Source organism: Mycosarcoma maydis, chromosome 17 (genome assembly GCF_000328475.2).
Source record: "Mycosarcoma maydis chromosome 17, whole genome shotgun sequence".
Taxonomy (NCBI): Eukaryota; Fungi; Basidiomycota; class Ustilaginomycetes; order Ustilaginales; genus Mycosarcoma; species Mycosarcoma maydis.
Genome location: NC_026494.1, coordinates 191,617 through 213,793, shown reverse-complemented (window position 1 = coordinate 213,793; position 22,177 = coordinate 191,617). Strand labels below are relative to the sequence as shown.

Sequence of the window (22,177 nt, the reverse complement as noted above, 5' to 3'; positions counted from 1 at the left end):
TATACTAGGTGCGCTATCAGATCGGATTGGTATGCTGAGCCTGATGCACGAAGAGCGAATTCCAGAGCAAGGAGGTAGGGTGAATGAGCCAGGAAGCACTGATGAGTCTGCAGAACAAGGACAGCGCCACGGACGAGGGAGCCAAAGCGGTGGCTGTGTGATCAAGACAGGGCTGGTCGACGTGGACGTGGATGTTAGGGCCAAGGACCGAGATGCAAGCCAAGCGTGTGTATTGGCTGGTGTAGGGGGCTTTGAAATCGGCTGTGCAGTGGGTGGGTGGGATGAGATGGGATGAGATGACGCAGGTCAGATCGTGGCGACGAACGATGTGAAAAGGTCAAGACCGAGACCGTTGCGATTTACGAGTGAGACGGCGATAGACAAGAACAAGACTTGCGTCAAGGTGATGCGGCTGGAGGTATGAAGTGGAAGTATGGTGGAGATGGCAGCGTGATGCAGAGACGACGGCATGCCAAACGACGACGACGAGACGACGATGACGAGAAAGATTGAGTTGTCGACGTTGCACAGTCACAGAGTCACGAGTCGTGAGTTGTGAGTTGTGAGTTGTGCGCGTGATGATTCGTAATTCACGATTCACGATTGTAACTCGGCGTGCCGACGTGAGCTAAGAGTTATCAACAAGTACGAGTGTGAGTCGTTGAGTTGTGAGTGCACTTGCGCTCTGTGTCCTATAAAAAGTAACCGAACCGAATTGTGAGTAACCCTAATCGACGCAATCACACAGTCACGGGTGGCACGGCGCCTCTCTCTTTATTCCTGATTTTCATTTTCATTTTCATTTTTTTTTTTCTCTCTCGCTTTCCCTTTCACGATCCATCGCATATCGAAACCAAAAACAAACAGAAAAGGTACAGATGAGTGGATTCATTGGCTTGATTGAAATGGGATTCGAATTCGGATTCTGATTCGCAGGTCACAATCACCGTTGACAGTTACAGGTCAACGTTAGTCGATGCCTCCACAAAGCCGTTTCTGCGTCATTCACTTATTCGCAACCCGCGTCAACGTTAGCCGCGCAGGCCTAGGGTCCAAGCTGGTAGAGCGACGCCAAAGGTCAAAAGATCGTGCGCAGCTGGCTGTCAACTTGCGAATCACAGCTGCATACACGATACATGACAACTACGTGTATCACGATTACGTCATACGATTGCATGTATCCATGTTACACCGACTGGTATATTTTCATGCACGCAGTCGATCGACTCGTGACTCGGTCTCTTTCCTGCCAACCCACACAATCGTGAATAGTCACGAGTTTTCGTGAAACGTGAAATAATCACGAATGTGAATCGTAGATGCGTTCACGGTTGGTGGTGGGTGGATGAGAACACATCACGTGTCACACACTCAGGCCGGGCTGAGTGTTAGGCCACCAAAGTTGCAATTCTTGAGCGAGTTCCTGCAGCCTGTGTCGACGCACTTTTGATAAAAACAATCGACGCTCTGCAACAACATGACATCATCTGGCCTGGCTCGCTGGTGCACCTCTCCCGCGACGTGCAGATCAGCCTGCGCTTGGTGAATCATCGGTTGGTCACGTCGTGCCTGGTTGGTGGGCGCCTTTGGCCTTGGGCATTCTGGATTTCAAGCACACTCGAAATGCACGATTGATACCACTTTGGACTCTGTCACTCGTGACTATTCGGGATTCGTGATTGCAAGCTAGACTGAACGCCTGAAAGAGAGGTGTTTGATCATGATGGAGGTCACCTCGTTTAATCCAAAAGCACCACAGACTGGAAAAATCGTGAATAAGTTAGTACCAATCGTGAATGTCAAGTCCAGACTATAACACTGATTGATGACTCTACCTGTCCCGAGCCGTTCCGTGATTCGAGCGCAAAACATGTGGACGAGCTTAAATTTGGTTTTGGCATGGACGAGTGGGCATACTGACCGCCTCTGTGCTCACCACCGGCGAGCAAGCGAGCAAGCGAGCAAGTGTCATGCTACCTCGCTCTGGTTTGGACAACGTTATGTGGCATGCAGCCTCCAGCTATTTTATTCATAGCTGGTGGCATGGACAAGTCAGAGCCTCGTTCGCATAGCGTGCTTGATCATTGCTCCGGCAACACGGAACCAAGCGTCAACTGGGAGAACGAAAAAGGAAAAGAGAGCTGCCGAGATGTCGAAACTCGTTCATCGTGGCATGCAGAGAAACGCAGCCGAAACCCGAATCTGCGATGGAGATTGTATCGCATGGATGCTGAAACGCTATTGTAGCAGAGTAGTACCAAAGTGACCTCACAGACAATAAGCAGTCGGCTGCATTCACGATTTCTTGATCACAATCACGAATCGTAAACGGTTGAAGGAACATGTCGAACTAAGCATGCAGCGGTAGCCGACTTCCGAAAAGCATCCGATGCTGCAGGTGGCAGTCGAGTCGACGTTTGAAGGGGCTTCCTGGAGTCCATGATCGAGCTTGCGCCCTTTTTCTCTGCAGCTTGACGCACAGCAGCGTATCGACGAGTCAATGCCAAGAGGAGCCAAGTGGGTTAACTGTCCGTGTTGTAAAACGCTCGTCGAGACGTCGCAGACGGCAAGAGCATGTCAGCGTGAACATATCGATTCACTCGTGAATCTTTGTCTCCCGCCGATCCTAGGCCAAAAATCGATCGGCGTCTCGATAGCAGATCGACGATGACCAAAATCTCGAAATAATCACGAAATCGTGAATACTGTATTTTGCAGTTGCCGATACGAACAGCTGCAAGAGTCTAACATTGGCCATTGCGTCTCTGCCACTGCGCTCGTGACTTTTGCCTCACCTCTCACCGCGCGCTTGGTCTTTTCTGTCGACATTCACGATTCTGGGCTGGACTCTGCATTCACGATTTCGCCACCTGGATGAGCACCAACCTGATCGAGAGATAATGCTTGCTGGACCAACGAATTTCCGGACGCAGCGCAGCGCAGCCCCAAACGATCCACTCTACCAAGGCCGACAGATAGACAGACAGGACCGTGTCTCGTGACTGAACCGTGGATCAAGATGCAGCGAGCTCCTATCCATGTTCGTGATTTCAACCAGCGCCTAGACGCGAAGCGTGGCGATTGGAAACAATGCACGCCAAGCCAAGCCTCTCTCAGAATTTCGGGCTTGGAACTTGGAGCTTGTGCGACTGCGACTGCGACTGCGATTGCGATTGCACAAGTGTTCAACGACACAAACGGCGAAGCATGAGTCATGAATATGAATGCATGTGGGGCAGCATTCGCCAGCAACGAGCAAGAGCTGCAAGCTTGTAAGCTATGTCGAGCACAAATTGCATTCACTCGAAGCATCGCGTGACTTGGGTTTGCTGTGCGACTCCTGCATGGGCGTCAAAAGGAAAGGGGGTGCGGTGCATTCAGCATTCACGATTCGTGGTGTGTTTTGGGGGGCTTTTGCGCGAGCCTTTGCGCATGCATGGTTGCCACGTTGGCCATGTTGCTTCCCGCTGTCATCGCTGCTTAGTTGAGCCCAAGAGTCCAGCGGCTGCGTCCGTCTGTTGTAAAGCGTGTGACCAAAGGGTCGCCACATATGCTGGTTGGATTCATGATTCGTGCCACTACTACGATTCCATGTATGGCTACCTCGAGCTCATGCTGAAGCGCCATTCGTGATTTGGCCTTGGAGGAAGGACGATGCTCACGCAGCGAGTAAAGTAATGTGACTTTTCAACAGGGTGAGGTTTTGACTTGGTTTAAAGGGGCTTGGCGACGTGCGCTGCCACAGTTGTGAGTCTCGCAACTGTGAGGGTGCTGCTGCTTGGTGCTTGGTGCTTGGTTCGCCACCTGAACGCCATGGACGCCATAAATCTTGACGCTTTTTTGAATCACGAATCTTGCTTAAATCTCTCGTTGTGCCTGACCAAAAGGGTGGCGTACGATTTGACATGAGCCATAACCGCCCATACCCTCGTGCCCCACTGCATCATCTTATCGTTTCTATCTCTCTCTCTCTCTCTCTCTCTCTCTCTCTCTCTCTCTCTCTCTCTCCCTCTTTCCGCGCAAGCGATACCACGCTCGTGCCTTGTTGCACAGGTATTGGCATTACACCGCCCTTGCACGTATCCTTACTTTTTTTACTACACTGTGCTTCGCTTGAGTAACCCTTTGTTCACCTCGAACCGAGCCCCTTTGGTTCTTGGCCTTTTCTTACCCTACCCACGACTCGTGACTGTCTTGTCCAACGCCTCGACCTCGTCTCCCTACCCCGCAATCAAGAATCGTTGCCATCAGACCTCATCAGTTAACAATTCCAGCCCTAGATAAAACCTCGGGCGTTCGTCTTTTCTCTCGTCTCCTTCTCCTCGTCACCCACCATCGTCGCACTTGTTCTCGACGCTCCGTCTTCCCTTCTCTGCGCAGGTCGTAGATTCGTCCTCATCTGTCCCGCACTCTGATGGACAGCGCATACGTGTTTCTCATTCACGCGTATCCGATCCATATTCAACCTCAGCATACACATCTGACAAGCACTGCTTCTGCATCTGTATCACGCGTCCTTGTCCTTCCGCTCGCCCGTCATGCCACGCTTCTTGGTACCACGCGCGGCTGACAGCGTCATTGGCGGCGCTGATCCCACCAAGTTTGAAACCTCGAATCCGCTTCGACTCTTTATCATTCAAGCTGCCATCATCATTATTGTCACTCGCGTCCTTGGCTTTGCCCTCCAAAAGATCCGCCAACCTCGTGTCATCGCCGAGGTCATTGGCGGCATCTTGCTTGGCCCAACCGCCATGGGCCGCATCCCTGGCTTCACCCAGCACATCTTCCCACCCCCCTCTTTGCCCTACCTTAACCTCGTCTCCACTCTCGGTCTCGTCCTCTTTCTTTTCCTAGTCGGTCTCGAAGTCGACGTGCGCGTCGTCCGTCGCTGCGCAAAGCCATCCATCGCCATCAGTGTCGCAGGCATGATCTTGCCTTTTGGCTTGGGTGCCGCCGTCTCGGTTGGCATATACAATTCCTTTATCGATAAGAACAACGTCTCGTTTGGCCATTTCGTCCTCTTCACCGGTGTCGCCATGGCCATCACTGCCTTTCCCGTGCTAGCACGCATTCTCACCGAGACCAAGTTGCTCTACACCAAGGTCGGCGTCATTGTGCTCGCCGCTGGTGTCGGAAACGACGTCGTAGGCTGGATTCTGCTCGCTCTGACCGTCGCCCTCGTCAACGCCGACACCGGCCTCACCGCGCTCTACATTCTTCTCTGTGCTGTCGGCTGGGTTCTCATCCTTTTCTTGGTCATCAAACCCGCCTTGATCTGGCTCGCTCGCCGCACCGGAAGCTTTGAGAACGGTCCCAATCAAGTCATGATCATGATCACCCTCTTGCTCGTCCTCGTCAGCGCCTGGATCACCGACATTATCGGCGTACATCCCATCTTTGGCTCTTTTCTCGTCGGCCTCATGGTCCCTCACGAAGGTGGCTATGCCATCGCTCTTACCGAAAAGATGGAAGACCTCGTTCTCGTCATCTTTCTGCCCATCTACTTTGCCCTCTCCGGCCTCAAGACCAACCTCGGCGACCTCAACTCGGCCAAAGCTTGGGCGTACACGGTGGCCATCATCGTCATCGCCTTCTTCTCCAAGTTTATCGGCTGCGCCGCCGCTGCCAAGGCTTTTGGCTTTAACCTGCGCGAGTCGGCCGCCGTCGGCACCCTCATGTCCTGCAAAGGTCTTGTCGAACTCATCGTGCTCAACATTGGCCTCTCGGCCGGCATCTTGGACACGCGCGTGTTTTCCATGTTTGTGCTTATGGCCGTCGTTTCAACCGTCATCACCACGCCATTGACACTATGGGTCTACCCAGAGAGCCACCGCACGCGTCTCGACGATGCTTCCATCCACTCGCACCACGCACATAAGATCACTACCGGAGAAGAGGAGGAGAAGGATCAAGATACCAGCTCGCGCCTGTCTCCCAAGCGTCTGCTTGTGGTTCTCACCAGCTTTGAACATCTTCCGGGTCTCATGACGCTGGTGCAGCTCATGCAGCCCACCTTGGCGGCTGCCAACACCTCCTCGAGTGATTCCACTGCTTCGCATGGTTTGCGCCATCGACGATCCAAGCAGACTTGCTCCGCTTCCGAGGGCGAAGCAACCGAAAAGGCTACCGAGACGGGCGACGAGGACGATCCCTCGATCAATGGCGCCGAATACCAGACTCCTGTCTTGGCCTCGGAAGCGCCCTATGCTTCGGCCACTGCCGCACGTTGGCACGCCCAGATCAGCATCGACGCTCTGCGACTTGTCGAACTCACCGACCGTACTTCAGCCGTGATGAAGGTGTCGGAATCAGAAGACACCATGCGTGCCGATCCCATCATCAATGTCTTTCAGACATTTGCGCATCTCAACCGTCTGCCTGTGCAGTCAACCATGTCGGTGATTCCGCAGGAAGAGTTTGCCACAGCCGTCACGCGTCGTTGCAAAGCTGCTGGATCCAACTTTATCATTCTGCCAATGACATTGGCGCAGCCGTCTGCAAATGCGCATAGCGGAGGCGCGGCTGCTAGCGGAAGCGGAGCTCAGGATGCTGCTGTTGCAGGTCCTTCGTCTCCATTGGCTGCTACGCTTTCCAACCCTCTCGAGAGTTTGTTCGGCGGTGGATGGGCGTCGGCGCCCTCCGAGGGACTCAAAGGACGCTACTCGGCACAGCATTTCAACGTGGTTCGCAAGATCATCCAGACAGCCGAGACGGATGTAGGGCTGCTGATCGAGCACAAAGCTGCACTCGGCAACCACGGCGTGCAGCAGCCTCCATTTTCGCGTCTCGGAGAGCAGCCTATCCTGCTAGCGTTCATGGGTGGACCCGACGACCGAGCTGCGCTGGACCTCGTCGCTCGGCTGTGTGCCAACAATCGACAACTTTCAGTGCTCGTGGTGCGCATGAATCGCATCTCGTCAGAAGAAGCTGGTGAAGACCAGTTGCCCACGGTGCCGCCCACAGTCCATCACGAGCTGAGCCTCAGCTACGCCCAACAAGCAGCGCTGCGAGTGGGCGGTAGCAACATGGATACGCTCTACCCCACACAACACTCTGGCGCTCGTTCAGGCGCTCCACTGCAGTCGGCGCTCGAAGCGACGCTCGAAGACGACCTCGCTCTGCAACGCATTCAAGACCAGATCGCAGCGGATCGATTCAGTGGTCGGCTCAGCATCGAAACGGTTTGCACGGCTCGACCGCTTCGCCAGCTGATCGAGTTGGCCGAGAAGCACCAGCCGGCATTGGTGGTGGTGGGAAGGGGAAGAAGAAACCCAACGCAGACGCATAGAGATGAACTCAAGGCCATGATTCGCCAACGTAGTGCAGCAGCCGATGCGGTCGACAGACAGCTCAACAGCGAGATTACAAAGGTGATCGGTGAAGCCGCCACTAGTTTGACGTTTGTCAATGCGCCGAGTAGTACGTTGGTGATTGCAGCCGGATGGAGTGTGGCCAGCTCGTAGCATCGAGGTGGATCGGCATGTTTCCACGCTTGCATGGTTTGGTTGCGTTTGCCTTTTTCTCATGACCATTTACGTGGCTTGGTTTGCTTCCAAACCAGGCTCTAGGCTCTTTACACTACGATACCCTTTGCAATCGGAGCGATTGCTGGACTAACTTATTTTTGTTTGTGCTCGTGAAGCTGGATGTATGTCTCGGTGTCTGTGGCGCATGTGTCGTCTTGAAGAGGTAGCGGTGGGTACCGGATTGGGCAGCTTTGAAGCGTTAAGCTGGAGCATGTTTGTCTGGTGGATTCGCGTGCGCGTGGGCACGCTTGTTGACGCCAACTTTGGCGTACGGATCGTCGCTGGTGCTGAAGATGCTTGGTTTCAGCGCCTTGTTCTTGGATGCTTGCGAGGCAAATTTAAGCCACGAGCTGGCTTTCTGCTGCTGAACCGCAGATTTGTGTTCTCGCCGAGCAAGTTTCTTTTCATTCCGATGTTTGCGTTGTGCTCTTTCGTCTATGGCAGCAAGAGAAGGAGGAGGAGGTGGTGGTGCGCGCGTTGCTTCGGTTGAAAACGGCACTGGAGGAGGAGGAGGAGGAGGAGGAGGAGCGTCGATGTTGTTAGACTCAAGTGGTGGTGGATGAATGTGGTTTTCCTGCAACACTTGTTGGTGGCCATACGCTGTATACGGTGCGCAATCGGTGTCATGCAGAACAGCAGCACGGTGGTTGTCTGGCGCGTATCGAGCTGACACGTGGTGAGCCACTTGAAACATGGACCGCGATGAGTTTTGTTCGACCGAGTCGCTGGAGTGAGTGTGAGACCAGGACGACGATGGCAGGGGCTCGCATCGATGCGTGCGTGCTGCGCTCGAGGAGCAGGAGGCGTGCGACTGCGTAAGACGAATCAGATTTGACAGCTCGTTGCGCAGATCTATAAGATCTTGGTTGGCACCATCGCTTTGCAGCGCCGTGCTCACCTGCGAGAGCTGCTGCTTGTACACTTCCAACTCGGATACATCCATCGTAGACCGTAGGCGTGCGCATCCATATCGCTCGTGGTTGGTGGCACAGCTTGCGTCATGCTCGTCACCATCCTCATTACTATTCACGATCTTCTTTCGCGGTCCGCTTGAAATCAAGTCACCAGTCACGAGGGCCCTTCCTCCACATTTGCGTGCAGAGAATCGTGGTCTAACATGGCTTGGCGGGTGACACGCGACACGCACGACGCACGACGAGAGCCAACTGCACATGTTAGGTCATGAACCACACGCGAAAAACGTTGGAACTCACGACTGTGAACCGTCAAGTTACCACCACTTGATTGCCGGAACAGCCGGTGGACATGCAGTGTCGGGATACGGGCTTGCAAAGCCCAAGGGCCCACACGTCGCACTGTGCGTGGTCGGCTGAATGGATGTGTTTGGTGAGCACGATCTGGCTTCTAGCTTCTAGCTTCTAGCTTCCAGCTTCCAGCTTCCAACCTGCAGCCTCCAGCTTCCCACTTGCAACTTGCAGCTTGCAACCAGCGTCAAGCTTTCGCGTTGTCACGTCTCGGAGAAGGGCATCTCTCTCACCCAACCCAGCTTGGTCTTGCGAAGATCGCTAGCAGAGATGGCGTCGGCGACGCAATTTTTTGAATTGCCGGATGGCTCGGGGTGTCGTCTAGCGTACCGTACGTTTACTCCATCGTCGGCGAGCGCACGTTCGCGGACGCCGCTGTTCCTGATCAATGGTCTGTCCGCTGTGATGACGGACTGGACGCCACTGTTCGAGGCGCTTGGGAGTGAACGACCGGTGGTGATTTCGGACCACCGTGCCATAGGCGAGTCTACAGTAACGTCCGAGTGGGACCAAACGCTTTCTCTGGAATCAATGGGCTTGGATGTGGTGCATCTCGCATCGCATCTCGGTTACACGACGATTGATCTACTCGGCTTTTCGATGGGTGGGCACATCACGCAGGCGCTGCTGTCGTCGGCGCAACTCGCGCGCGTCTCGCCGGACGGGCTGGTCGTTATCGACGGCGTCAAGGTGCGAAAGGCAGTTCTTTGCGCTACAATGACCAAGCTGCCGCGTGGTGATGTGAACCTGGCCGAACTCAACCAACAGGCTGAAAAGATCAAGGATAAGACCGAAAGGAACTTGTACATTACGCAAAACATGATGCGCGTTCAGTACGATGAGGATACGCTCTCGCGTTCGAGTGGGATGCAGGCAAAGTTTCGAGCGAGACTCGAGTCGGTCAGAAGCACGAATCGGCCCGCGTGGGTTATTGGCCTGCAGTTCATGGCGATCCAGTCGGCGGATCTGAGGAAACAGCTGCATCGCATTCCGCGCACCGTCGACGTGCTCGTGATCCACGGCAAACGCGATCGCATGGTGCTCTGGAACGAAAGCCAGTACATCCTCGACGCCATCAAACACGCCACAAGGCTCCACACTCCCACCGACGAATTCGGCCATTTCTGGTACGACTACTTTGACATGCACTTCTGGGTCAACAGCATCAACAACTTCCTCGATCCCCCCGCGAGCGCCAAGCTGTAATCACGAGACCGACATGCTTACACCCGCCAATCCTACGATCCACGCGCTCGCTCGTCCGTGTTTGTTGAGCTGCGTCCGTGCGAGGTCGTCCAGATCACGCGTGCACAGACCTCAGTGCGGGGTGTGCTAATTCCTGAATCCGTGCTCTCCGAATACTGCCGAGTGCGTACAAGCCTGATTCGAACATTCGCCAATGTGCACCTCATCTGTAGATGGACTTGTCTCGAGCATCACAATTGGAGCTCATCGGGTGGATCTCATAGCCGAGCCAATGTGCTGTCCTCTATTGCGGCGCCAAGCCCACCGTCCATCACACGTACTGACATGAAAGTGTGCTCGCGTGTCGTCTGAAGCGTGTAACAATCAGTGAACAGCCGCAACAGCACTGCGCCAATGAAGCGCAATATCCAACGTGGCCACGTCCACGGCCGACGATCACGCATCACGCTTGCTGACAGCGCCCCAGCATAGCGAGTCCCGAGGTCATCACGCATGCATATGAATAGCGTTACATCTGGATTACAATTTGTGTGCCGTGACTGCCATGTCCACCGTCAATCCAGTCTACCACGTCACTGGATAGCCATCAACGATCCGACAAAAGTCAAGATAAGCCTCTGTCGCAACTCAATAATGTCCTCTGGCACCAGGAAAATCAACGCGCCCAACTTTCTCGCAATGCTGATCGCCAGTTTGGCGTTCATCCTGCTCTCGTCTTCTGTCCTACCCGTGTTGACCAGGCTGTAATCGACGATACCCGGACGCAGCGCGTTGAGCAGGTCCAAGAAGAAGACTGCCGTCTTGAGCTGTGCATCTTTGAACGAACGGATCTGCGTCGACTTGCCACTGCTCTTGACCAGATTGTTGGCCCATGCCACCATATCCGCATCGCTAACGCCACGACCGCCTTTCGAGAGTGACGACAGCGTCTTGGTGATGTTGAGACGCATGAGTTGCCACACCAAACCCAACGTCAGCGTCTTTGTTCCGTCGACAATGTCGGCTCCCTGGATGCCGACAATGTGCATGTTGGACGCCTTGGCGAGGTCGACAGCGTAGTTGGTGTTCTCGACCGCTTTAAAGCGAGAAAGCTCCTGGCCTTCTTTGGGTTTTGAGACGCGACGCCACGTAACAGAGCCAGGAATCACCTTGTCAAACGCTTGCAGAATAACAGTGCCATCCTTGAGGTCCTCGAACAAGTTGTACACACCCGGCTCTACGTCAAGACTGTTGAGCCAGAGCGTAAAGACGCGCGCCTCGCGCTCTCCTTCCGCATCAAAGTCCTCGATCTCGACAGGCGGCGCCTCGTCCAACGGCTCGAGGCATGGCCACGTGTTGAAGAGATGCGCAACAAAGGCCAAGTTCAACTTTGGGTTACCAGCCACCATGGATCCAGGAGTCAAGTACTTGCGACAGCCGATGGCATCTGCACGTTGTAGCACCATTTCTGCGCGCTGCATCACGTCGCTCTGCTGCAAAGGAGCGCGATCACACTGATCGGGCTTGAGCTGGTTGAGCAGCACCGTATAGTTCTCACCGTCTGAGACATCCTTGCTGAAGTTTGCGACGCGTCGGTGCCAGTTGGCCGCCTTGAGGTGATAGTTGACCCATCGGAGCAGAATCTGGTCGGGAGGTAGGCGCAAGAACTCTTCGAGAGTCTCACCTTCGTCCAGAAGACGGTAGAGCTCTGGGTGGTTCTTCAGATCGATCTTGCTGAGCAGACCACGTCGAATGATCTGCCAAACGAGACCGAGGATGAGATGCTCTTTGCCATCGATGAGATCCTGAGGACCGATGTTGACGACGCTACAGCCGATGGCCTTGGCGGACGTGATGACAATGTTGTTATTCTCGGTCATCTGGAAGGCATTGGGGCCTTTGCCACCCTTGCCAAAGTTGAGCACACGCTCGTCGATGGTGTCTGGAACCGAATCGTTGATGAGCTTGCAGAGGATGAGACCGTCTCGACACTCGTCGAAAAGCTGAAACGTGTCGGTAGGGATGGGCAATCGCGAGCCGATGTGAGCGTCGCCAGCGAGGTTCGAGTTGATGTGGCGGGTAAACTCGGTTCGTTCGTCCTCGTTGATGGTATGCTGGGTAGAAGAGGTGGCGCCTTTGACGAATACCTTGCCCTTGGTGACGACACCGGCAGATGCGTTGCGACCGGCACGGATCTTTGCAAGCAAGTCGACATAGTCATCGAGCTCTACACGACCCGAGGCATCCAGATCGACTTCTTTGAGCGTTTCACGGACCTGGTCGTATGAAGCATCGCCTTGATCTTGGATGGCTTTGATAACGTCTTGCTTTGGGATGCTGCCCTTTTCCTCGACATCGAGTGTGCGGAAGCGAGAGATGAGGCCCATCATCTCCTCCTGAGAAAATTGAGGATACTTCCTCTGAAGCTTGATTGCCTCCATCTTGAGCTATGTCAGCAACCGCGTGTGCGCTCCTGTGACGATTCGATCTATCAGAATGGATGCGAGGATTGGCCTGCGAGGGTTGGAGGGGTGGATGCGCTGCTCGAGCCGATTGGTGGTGTGCCTGCTGTTTGTGCAGTGTTGAGCCGACTAATCGTAAGAGCGGACGTACGGACGGATGGATGGTTGCAAGAGAGCAAGGAAAGCGTAAGATCCGATTACGATTTCGTGCGCTTCGTGATGGAAGACAGCTTGTTGCCGTATCTGGAGCTGTGTGCACAGCCGAGTCGCGAGTCTCTCTGAGAAGCGTGAAGGCGCTGTTTCGTGCTTCACGCTTAGCTGCACAGCTTCTCGCCTGAAATTCGTGATTGAAACTCACCACCTCGTCACTCTTCTGGTCCGAGCTCCGCGCAGTTGTCAAAGTGGAGTTTTAGCCGGACTCGTGACTGAGTCTGTGAGTTGTGCTGTCGTGCTGCCGTCGGATTTGTTCCAGGCTGCTTTTCCTTTCTCTCTTCTCTCTCTTTGTCTGCACATTCGTCAGCAATGTAAAACAACGCTTACACTCGAGACTGCGGCGGATGTTAGGTTTTCGTGATTGGCACATGAGGCACGAGACGTGGGAATTTTCTGTTCGTGTTACACCGTCACTCTTATGCAGACAAAGTACGCTCACGTGCGACGTTTCGTGGATCTTCCATGTTGAACTCGTGACTGTGAACGCACAAACCTCACGCCTTGGTGCTTGATGCTTTAAGCTTGATATTAGGAACCATCCAAGATCCACGAAGAGCGCAGCCGTACAGACAGCTTGCAGGGCACTCACTCGCTACAAACAGACCGAAGCATGTCATCAGCGGCGACACAGAAGCCTGCGCAAGCAGCAGGACAGAAGCGACAGCTATCCGAACAAGGTGCGATTTTTAGCTGCAGCGAATTGCTGGTCTCGTCGATCTACCTTGGACATTCTTCTGCCATCCAAAGCATATGAGATGCAAAGCTGACCGTTCGCCTACTGAATTCGTTGCATACCCGTCGGACAGAGGCGGCACAACTTTACCAGTCACGACGATCCGAACTGCAAGGTATCGCATCCAAGATTGGCGAACTCGAGGGCGAAGCTGATGAGCACAAGTGAGTTGTGCCGATAGCACGCTTCTTGCGAGCGGGGACGATCTACTGGATCGACATGACAGCTGACAGCGATAGTTCTATCATCTGCTCTCTCTGCTTCTCTATGTAGACTTGTCATCGATACACTCACCGAAGCATCGAAAGCTGACCCGGATCGCAAGTGTTTCCGTCTCATCGGCGGTGTTCTGGTAGAGCGCACGGTCAAAGAGGTGCTTCCGGCGCTTCAAACCAATCTCGAAGGCGTAAGTGGTTCTTTAGCCCACTCTCACTGTGACGCTTTGTCTGTTGATGTCATGTCGCTGACACTGTTCGCTTGCATCGGTTGTTCTGCGATTCGGCGACCGCTCGTGTGCAACAGCTCAAGCAGATCCTCGAAACACTTCTCAAGCAGTACAAGCAGAAAGAATCCGAGTTACAAGACTTTCAGCGCGAATATGCCAACTGAATCCCGCCTTTGCGTCCTTGCTCACATAGTTGGAACCACTTGTGACTTGTTTCGAGCTTCAAAATCGCGGTGACTCTCCTCGACCTGTGTAATTGTATCACTTCTACCTTTTCATATCGTCTGTTTCAGCACGTTTGTGGTAGCGTGACAGCGTGACAGCGTGACGGAGCATGTTCAACGAAACAGCGACGAATGTGTGGGACCACGCCGATCAATGCTGGGTATGGAGGCGTGTGCAGTCGAGCCAAAGGCATCGGGTACGAATCGTGAATGATGAAAGCTATGAGAATCATATTTCGGCGAGAGAGCAAGATACAAACAGGGAGGCTCTTTACGCAGTGTCGATAACTCGGAAGCCCTTGACCTGTGCAAGAGAACGGAAAAGTGAGGATGGTGTATGCTCAGCAATGCGCGTGCGTTGGAAAGCCGATCGAGGCGCGGATGCGACTTACCTTGGCATCGGCCAACAGCGAATGGTACTTTTTGGCGAGATCACTGCAGACCTGGTAGTGGTTGACGCCTTCGGCCTTGTGGCACTTTTGCAATTCTTCACGGACGATTCTTGCCTCCATAGTTCGCACCCATGATTCTCGGATCTTTTCCTCTCGTTGCGCGAGCGTTTCTGGGCAGTGTGCCGGGGCAAGTTCGAGCGGACGACGTGATGCAGTTGCCAATGCATTAGCAGGGTAGGAGCAGATACGCGATCGAGTAGATGCAAAGTATTCGAGGAGCCATCGCGAGGGTACCGCGCGCGCGAGAGAGTGCTTGTCAGTCATGTTTCACAAAAATCCACTCCACAGAGTCGCCGCAGGGCAGTGCTCAATGGAAGCGACGAAATACATACCTCGCATCTCTTCAGCGCTCGGAAGCTTGTCCATTTTCGAAGCTTATCTAGGTGCTTGTGATGCTTGATGGGTGTATGTGCGTTGTAGATCTGGTCGATAGCGTGTGGGGAGAAGCCAAGTGGCGGGTGGAAACCAACGTTTTGCGACTGGTGAACGTGAAATCAGGATGGTGTTAGTGGTCCTTGGTCGGAACCGATCGAATTCGCAGCTACGTTACTTGATCTCGGGTCCCGGCCAGTAATCGTGAATTCATGATTCACGATTCGTGATTTAACCGTCGTGGGTGGAACACGGACTGCGAATTTGGTTTGCTAGTGTTAGGCTGTGTTACGATTTCTGAGCGCGGGGGTGTTGGTGGGGTTTTTTTTTCTGAGCGGCTCTCTCCACCTCTGTGAAATTTCTTCTTGCACGCACGACTCTTGACTTTGTCATGTTTCTTTGTTGCTGCTGGCTCAACTTGTGTTCCTCATCATCACCGCGCACACCAGACTCACGACCAGACTAGAAGCTCGATCGTCGGATCAAGTTGGGCTCTGGTTGAACGAATTGCACAAATCCTGAAACGAGCTTGAAAGGAAGACGTTCGCATCGCAACGACACACGTCTTGAGCAATGGCGAAGCGCAAACGCAACGCGCTTGCACACGCCGTCGACGCTTCGCATACGTCGGCCAAAACCGAACACGACCGGATCGCGCTCGAGCAATCCAAATCGCACATCAACCATCTTGCCGGTGGCAAGATCGTTATCCCGCAGAAAAGATGGTATCGACAGCGAGCGCATGCGAATCCATTCTCGGATCACTCCCTGCAGTATCCCACTCAGCCGAGTGAGATGAACTGGGGCACAATCTATCCGAGATTCTTCGACCCGAAAACGGGCGAGAAGAAGCAAGCATATGAGCACGCCAACGGAGTTGAGTTTGCGGACGTCGGATGTGGATTTGGAGGCTTGTTGATGCAGCTGGCTCCGTTGTATCCGGAGACGTTGATGTTGGGCTTGGAGATTAGGGTGCATGTGACACAGTACGTGCATGATAAGATCGTCGCGCTACGGTTGGCGGCTCAACAGGGTAGGTTGGAACACGCCAGCACGAGCACAGGCACGAGCACAGGCACGAGCACAGGCACAAGCGCAAGCAGGGAGTTGAATTGCAAAACCGACCAAGCTTCGACTTGCACAGCGCAAGATGATGCTGCCTCATGTGCGGGTGGATCAGCAATTGCGTCTACGACGTCTGCAGCGGCAGATGACGACGAAATGGACGAGCTTACAGCGAATGCTGAGCTTGTCTCGTCAGCACACCTTACGCCTGGATCGTACGACAACGTCGGCGTCCTGCGTGCCAACGGTATGAAGTTCCTGCCCAACTTCTTCCACAAACACCAACTCTCGAAACTGTTTTTCCTGTTCCCGGACCCGCACTTCAAGTCGCGCAAACACAAAGCTCGCATCATCTCGCCCACGCTGCTCGCCGAATACGCCTACGTCCTGCGTCCCGGCGGCATCGTGTACATCATCACCGACGTCAAGCAACTGTACGACTGGATGGATCAACACCTCGGTCAACATCCATTGTTCAAACGGCTCGATCCACACCAGGACAAGTTGAAACATGACATCTGCGTCAACGCCGTCTTCACAGCCACCGAAGAGGGCAAGAAAGTCGAAAGAAACAGAGGCGACAAGTGGTTCAGCGCTTTCGAACGATTGCCTGACCCACAAGAGCACGACTAGACTCCCCGCTTGCAAACACCAGTACATTCTTCATTCTCTGAATCCCGTCCGTGATCTGCTCTCCTCCATAATGTCACTTGACCTTCTCCCTTCTGCGTTCAGACCCAATCACATATTCTTGGTGCGTGTCTGTCCAGCACCAGCCTCGACCAACTCACCAACAGCCCAAGCGAGCCTCATTCGTGATTGAATCCTCGTCACCCGCCATCATCACGTGTCCACTCTCCACCAAGCGTGTGTTTTCAACATTCGATTTTCCGACCCAAGTCTCCAAGGTCAAGCTAGGAATACAGACCGGTCCTGCGCAAACAAACGTTGGCCGAAGACCGCAGAGAAAGAGTGTGTTTCTTCCAAAACAGAGCGAATCACGAATCACCTCAACGGGGTGACGAAAAAATACCATCACAGACAGAGTTGCTCGCTCCTCAATGCCACTTCTGTGGAGCGAGAGCGACGATCCTAGCAAACGCCTCGTCTCTACCTTCCATCTGGTCAAACTGGACCTTTTGGCCATTCTTGAGTCTCACCTCCAAACCACGCTGCGTCTTTTGCAGACAGACCACTTTTTCAAGACGTGCGTCAAAGGCGATCTTGCATCCGTTGCCCGTGCTTGCGCTAGCGAGCTCCTTGGTAAAGCTGATCGGCTCGTCCGACTTGCTGGCGAGCGTTCGGAAGATGATGCGCGAAGCAAGCACAATCAAATGACCAGCTTCGTTGTCGTGGACGCCAAAGTAGGCGCCATCGATCACGTCGCTGACGTGCTGCAGTTCCTGTGCGGATACGCGGTGGTCAAACGACGTGGTTGAAAGACTTGCAAGCTTATCTTCCGAGGCCGGACGCCGGATAAGCTGTTCACCACTGGCAGCTCGGCGTCGCAACGTGAGGATCGCATGTTGAGCATTCGTAGGAACATCGTACAGCAGCACGTCCAAAGGGTTGCCCTGCTTGAGCCAAGTCGGCGCCCACTTGGGCTGGCGTACGATAGCGGGCAGCCAGACAAACAACGCCAGACCGATCAGCAGTCCCGGCAACGACATGATCAGTCCGCTGCCGAATCTGGTTGCACCAGCAGCAAGAGCCAACAGCAGGCCAGTCAACCGAAGTGAAGCTTTGGGCGATCGCCACAGAACCAGATTGCGCATACGCTCGTGCGTGCTTGCAGAGCCGAACAGAACCGAGGCGATCTTGCTGTACGCTTCGCTGAGCTCTTCCGCGTCGTTCGAACAAGAGTCACTCTGAGCCGCCTGGGTAGTAACCAGGAACGCCAAGCAGGCAAGCAGAACGACAGCAGCGAGCTTGCCCTTGACTATACTCAGGGCATAGAACGACGAGACACTCGCAGATACGAGCGGCTGCTCCCAGCTGGCTATGCGCAGGATCGAGCGCACGGTGGAAGTGTACCAGGGGTGGCTGCTGAGCAAGGGAGCCGATACTGTCCTGTTGGCTTTAGAGATGGGAGCACGCTCATCCGAATAGACGAGCGTAGCGCTGTCGTCAGCAAAGCGCGAGAGCAAGGTGGTTACGTAGGCGACCAGGTAGCCAGGCAGCGAGTCCCAATCTTGGCGCTTAGGCCAGTCGTCCGAATCTGCATGCATGTTGTCGAGCACTTCTAGCGACTCGACAATCTTGAGATCGCGACCGAAGGTGGACAGGAAGTGAATAATGTGGAAATCATCCAGAGTCACGCGCTTGGACGATTCCGGAACAGCAGCCAATGCATCGTCCGTAGTGGCAGCACTTTGCTTGAGCTGCAGCTTCATAGGCGGCAGCTTAAGGTGACTGCGCTGCCTCTGCTCGTGCTCGAGGATCTCTTCCTCTTCACCGCGAGCCTCATCTACAGCGTCAAAGCCTGCTGGGCTAGGCAGGTCGAACGAGACCTCCTTCTTGGGTGATAACAGGGAAAAGTCTTCAGAAGGCACACGCTTTCGCAATACGCTCTTAAACACCGGCGTCGCGGAATTGCTCGAGGGCGAGGGAGAGAGCGGTGGCATGCCGTCGTCCGACGAGCCACCAACCTTGGCGTAGCTGGAGGCGTTGGAGGCATTGCTGTGATTGTCGACCGATCCTTCGCTGGAAACGCTTCGATTCGAGAGACGCCTCTGTTGCGAAGCTGGCACAGCCAACGTGCTTGCTATGTTGGCGAAGCTGGGCATGCCGTCAGTGATACGACTTCTTCCGCTCTTGCGCGAAGTGCGGGGACGTCGGTTGGACGAGGTGGCACTGAGCGTGACAGAAGGCGTTTGCGAGCTGATGCTGCCAGTAGATCGAGCTCGCGTCTGGACGCGCGCAAGGTGAGGGTCGAGCGTAGGTGTGGCGATGCTAGCGTCGGCGGCGGATTTCTTGGTGAGGCCAGGAGTGCCCACTCGATGCTTTCTCTGACCGAAGGAGCCGATGGAAGAGGGACATTCGTGCGACGATCGCGAGACGAATGAGGCAGCCGAGTTGCTAAAGCTAGGTGAAAGCGGCGTTTCGGCGGAACTGTGGGCGGAGCTTGGGGTGTGCGCGGATGAGTCGATGGATGGTGACAGCTGCATAGCGGGTGCATGAGGAGCAGCAGAAGCGGGCGGTGCCACAGGTGGAACGCCTGCAGCCCACTGCGTCATGTCCTCGGTGACAAAGCTGGGCAGGTCAGGTCGCATAGACGCTGTGGTGGGAGTCTGGATAGGTGTCTCGCTGATTTTGCCGACCTCCTCGGAGCTGCTGTTGACAAGGCTGGGCGACGAGTCGTTGGAGCGAGAGCCCAACGAGGCCGAACCTGGGTTGGAGCCTTTAGGTTTGAGAGAGAAAGCCTTCTTGAACGAGGTCGGGCTGAGGATACGAGCTCGTGCCTTGCGTACCATTTCTTCCTTTTCTCTGGGCAGACTAGCGATTTCGAGTGATGGGAGAGGACGACCGTCGGGCGTGAGGCGCTGAGAGTTGTTGTCATCATTACCGCTGAGCGAGATGAGATCCGCCTCGAGACGCTGAAAGACGGACTGAGATGGTAGCTCATGATCTTGCGGTGTCTTGGGCGGGGACATGCTTAAGGATGGCAACGAAGAAAGCGCCTCGTGTTCGTCAGGATAGTGGCTGCACTCGGTGTCGCTCTCTTCGGTGTCGTGGTCGAGGCCATATTCGGCGAGGAAATCGGGGCGACCAGGCTGAGGCTGCTCCTGCCAGCCCTCGGTGGATAGGGGAGGGGTACAGATAATGGCTGGGTCCAAGTCGATTGAACTGGCCCACGAGGAGCGACGCGATTGCATCGAGTAAGTGCTTGCAATCGAAGGAGGAGCGCGGCTCTGCGAGTCGAGAAGGGCGGATAGCGAGGTAGCAAGCAAGTCGGAGGGACCCGGCGCTCGACTGGACGAGTTGGAAATGAGTGAGTCTCGCTTGTCAAAGTCGATGAGGAGCGAAGCGGAAAAGTCACCACTCGAGAGCGAGAGCGGCAGAGACGAAAGGCTACGGATGGAAGAGGCTGTGGACTCGACATTCCGGGGCACTTGGAGTGGCTCTGCAAAGGCGCGAGAATGAGGAGCGTCGGCAGCCGACGTTGCAGTGTGCACGGGAGCGGGTAGGGGAGCTGCCAAAGACAGTTGCGCTGCCAAGGGGATGGGGCTGGTGATTATGGGCGACGAGATGTTTGGATCACCCACGGATGAGGTAGACGGGGGCGGAGTGCTGTGTTCAACATTGATATTGTATCGGGACGGTCTGTGGAAGAGACCGTGTGAACTAGGAGAAGATGGGTCTTGAGGAACAGGGGGCGGTGCGAAACGATCGCGGGCTTTTGTATAGGTGAGCGGCTGTGTTTGAGAAGGAGGTTTACGAACTTGGTCGGCCCATGCTATGCGTGGCCCGTGGTTCTTGCTCTGTGGCGGGAATGACGGAGATGGTTGAGCGCGTTTGTCGGACCAGGTCTGCGCCTGTTTGACAATGTAGGCTTCCCAATCCGAGAAGGGTGAGGTGGGATCTGGGCGTTCCATGGTGGGTACAATAACGCCGGGAACCATCATGGCATGCATAGGGGCGCCGCGGTTTCCGAGCGAAGCTGACGAGGCATTGGAATGGGATCCGCTTGCTGTGACAGGACGAAGCATGGCAGCGTCATTTGTGTGTGGGGCGAAGCTTGGATCTGAATCATCAAGAGACCTTCTGGACGACGACATGTGTGGGTCGTATTTGGAAGACATGGCGAAATAGGTAGTCGCTGCTTAACAAGAGCGCTCGCTGCGTGACGGATTCAGGTACGCGGTAAAATGTCGGGCTTCGAAGGTTGATTACAGCTAGGTCCAACTTGAAAGATGAAGGCCCGTGTAGTCACGTAGACGGAGGCACGTCGAAAGAAAGGTGAGAAGAACGGCTGCGTTACTTGTGGCTGATTCCAATGCTGCGGTAGCGTAGAATGGCTGGATGATGATATAGGAGTAGACGATGATTCTCGAAGGGGGTCAAAGCGCCGAGGGACTCTGCTTTTGTGGATGGAGAAAAGAAGGAAAGATGGATGGATGAATGGATGGATGGATAGGACAAACGCTTCTCAAAACAGAGCAACGATCACAGCATACGAGATTCACGATTGTTGAGTGCGGTTCGAGAAGGCGACAGTGGACAATCACGAATGGGGCTGCCGCAACCAGCTCTGAGTGGCCAAATAAAGAGAGAGAGAGAGAGGTGGTGAGGAATTGATGATTGCGGGGGAAATACCTCATACTGAACCAACCAAGCTGCAATCGTGAATCCACCGATCGTGATTCACGATTGTCTACAGTGTAACGGTGTAATGGGCGGCAGAAGCGCAAAGCAGTCACCAAAGCGAGTTGCATCGGAGTCACTTTTCTGATGGCAACCAATCATCCAATCACTCGACACTCAGACCTGTCACCTGCCAGGTGATTCGTGGTTGATTGTGAGACAACAACGATAGAGGCAGTCGCACAAGCTATCAAGCTTTGTTAAAAAGCTGCGTACAAGCCCGAAACCGAGTTAGGCACCACGCCTCTCGAAAGTCACACTCACACACTCGTGACTCTCTCTAAGGGCGTTAGACGAGCGGAGACTAAAACAGTGATTCTCGCTTAGCACCTCGCCTCTGAAACCGAAAGATAATTTAGGTACCACCCATTCGTGGTTCGTGATTCGTGATTCGTGATTCGTGATTCGTGATTCGTGATTCGTGATTGGTGAATGATTCGTGAATTCAGAAGAAAAATACTGTGTGCTTGCTTCCGATATTCTTGATTGTCGAATCACACACCTCCAACACAAAGTCAATCTTTGTGGTAGCAGTTAGCAGTTTGGTGATCAGGTACCTCGTGATGAATGAGCAGAAAGAGGAATGAACGGAGTTTGACGGCTGTTGGAGTTGGAGTGAGGGGTCCACGATAGTATATACAGAATCAAGATTGGCCCGCCTCGCACACGACAAAAGAAGCGAAAAGAAAATAAAGAAAAGAAAAGAAAAGAAAAGAAAAGAAAAGAAAAAAAAAACTTGGCGCACAGTGAGCTCATTATGGGCTAGAATTGAGGTGCGAGGTACAGATACGGTTACAATAACTTAGCAGAAGTACTGCACAGTAAATCATGAATGGGCAAAGACCAATCTGTGAATCTGCCCCGAAGAAAA

At 54.2% G+C, this 22,177-nt stretch overlaps 9 protein-coding genes across 9 annotated transcripts; 4 read left to right on the top strand and 5 right to left on the bottom strand.

Moving 5' to 3' along the window:
- Positions 1–2,829: 2,829 nt before the first annotated feature.
- Positions 2,830–3,456, bottom strand: UMAG_04772 (uncharacterized protein; the record flags this gene model as incomplete). The annotated part of the gene is made up of 2 exons (XM_011393339.1): positions 2,830–3,262; positions 3,389–3,456. The coding sequence occupies 2 exons, from the start codon at positions 3,454–3,456 to the stop codon at positions 2,830–2,832; spliced, it is 501 nt and encodes a 166-aa protein (XP_011391641.1).
- Positions 3,457–4,538: 1,082 nt separating this feature from the next.
- UMAG_04771 (uncharacterized protein) lies at positions 4,539–7,463 on the top strand (the record flags this gene model as incomplete). Its single annotated transcript, XM_011393338.1, has 1 exon — positions 4,539–7,463. One exon carries the CDS (start codon positions 4,539–4,541, stop codon positions 7,461–7,463), a length of 2,925 nt encoding a protein of 974 aa, XP_011391640.1.
- Positions 7,464–7,725: 262 nt separating this feature from the next.
- UMAG_04770 (uncharacterized protein) lies at positions 7,726–8,469 on the bottom strand (the record flags this gene model as incomplete). The annotated part of the gene is made up of 1 exon (XM_011393337.1): positions 7,726–8,469. One exon carries the CDS (start codon positions 8,467–8,469, stop codon positions 7,726–7,728), a length of 744 nt encoding a protein of 247 aa, XP_011391639.1.
- Positions 8,470–9,061: 592 nt separating this feature from the next.
- UMAG_12002 (uncharacterized protein) lies at positions 9,062–9,997 on the top strand (the record flags this gene model as incomplete). Its single annotated transcript, XM_011393469.1, has 1 exon — positions 9,062–9,997. One exon carries the CDS (start codon positions 9,062–9,064, stop codon positions 9,995–9,997), a length of 936 nt encoding a protein of 311 aa, XP_011391771.1.
- Positions 9,998–10,569: 572 nt separating this feature from the next.
- On the bottom strand, positions 10,570–12,417 carry UMAG_04768 (putative fimbrin; the record flags this gene model as incomplete). The annotated part of the gene is made up of 1 exon (XM_011393336.1): positions 10,570–12,417. The coding sequence occupies one exon, from the start codon at positions 12,415–12,417 to the stop codon at positions 10,570–10,572; it is 1,848 nt and encodes a 615-aa protein (XP_011391638.1).
- Positions 12,418–13,261: 844 nt separating this feature from the next.
- Positions 13,262–13,993, top strand: UMAG_04767 (tubulin-binding prefolding complex subunit GIM4; the record flags this gene model as incomplete). Its single annotated transcript, XM_011393335.1, has 4 exons — positions 13,262–13,328; positions 13,458–13,548; positions 13,658–13,790; positions 13,907–13,993. 4 exons carry the CDS (start codon positions 13,262–13,264, stop codon positions 13,991–13,993), a joined length of 378 nt encoding a protein of 125 aa, XP_011391637.1.
- Positions 13,994–14,324: 331 nt separating this feature from the next.
- On the bottom strand, positions 14,325–14,871 carry UMAG_12001 (putative NADH-ubiquinone oxidoreductase; the record flags this gene model as incomplete). Its single annotated transcript, XM_011393468.1, has 3 exons — positions 14,325–14,357; positions 14,446–14,615; positions 14,838–14,871. The coding sequence occupies 3 exons, from the start codon at positions 14,869–14,871 to the stop codon at positions 14,325–14,327; spliced, it is 237 nt and encodes a 78-aa protein (XP_011391770.1).
- Positions 14,872–15,450: 579 nt separating this feature from the next.
- Positions 15,451–16,575, top strand: UMAG_04765 (putative tRNA (guanine-N7-)-methyltransferase contributor; the record flags this gene model as incomplete). Its single annotated transcript, XM_011393334.1, has 1 exon — positions 15,451–16,575. One exon carries the CDS (start codon positions 15,451–15,453, stop codon positions 16,573–16,575), a length of 1,125 nt encoding a protein of 374 aa, XP_011391636.1.
- Positions 16,576–17,000: 425 nt separating this feature from the next.
- UMAG_04764 (uncharacterized protein) lies at positions 17,001–20,744 on the bottom strand (the record flags this gene model as incomplete). Its single annotated transcript, XM_011393333.1, has 1 exon — positions 17,001–20,744. One exon carries the CDS (start codon positions 20,742–20,744, stop codon positions 17,001–17,003), a length of 3,744 nt encoding a protein of 1,247 aa, XP_011391635.1.
- Positions 20,745–22,177: the final 1,433 nt, after the last annotated feature.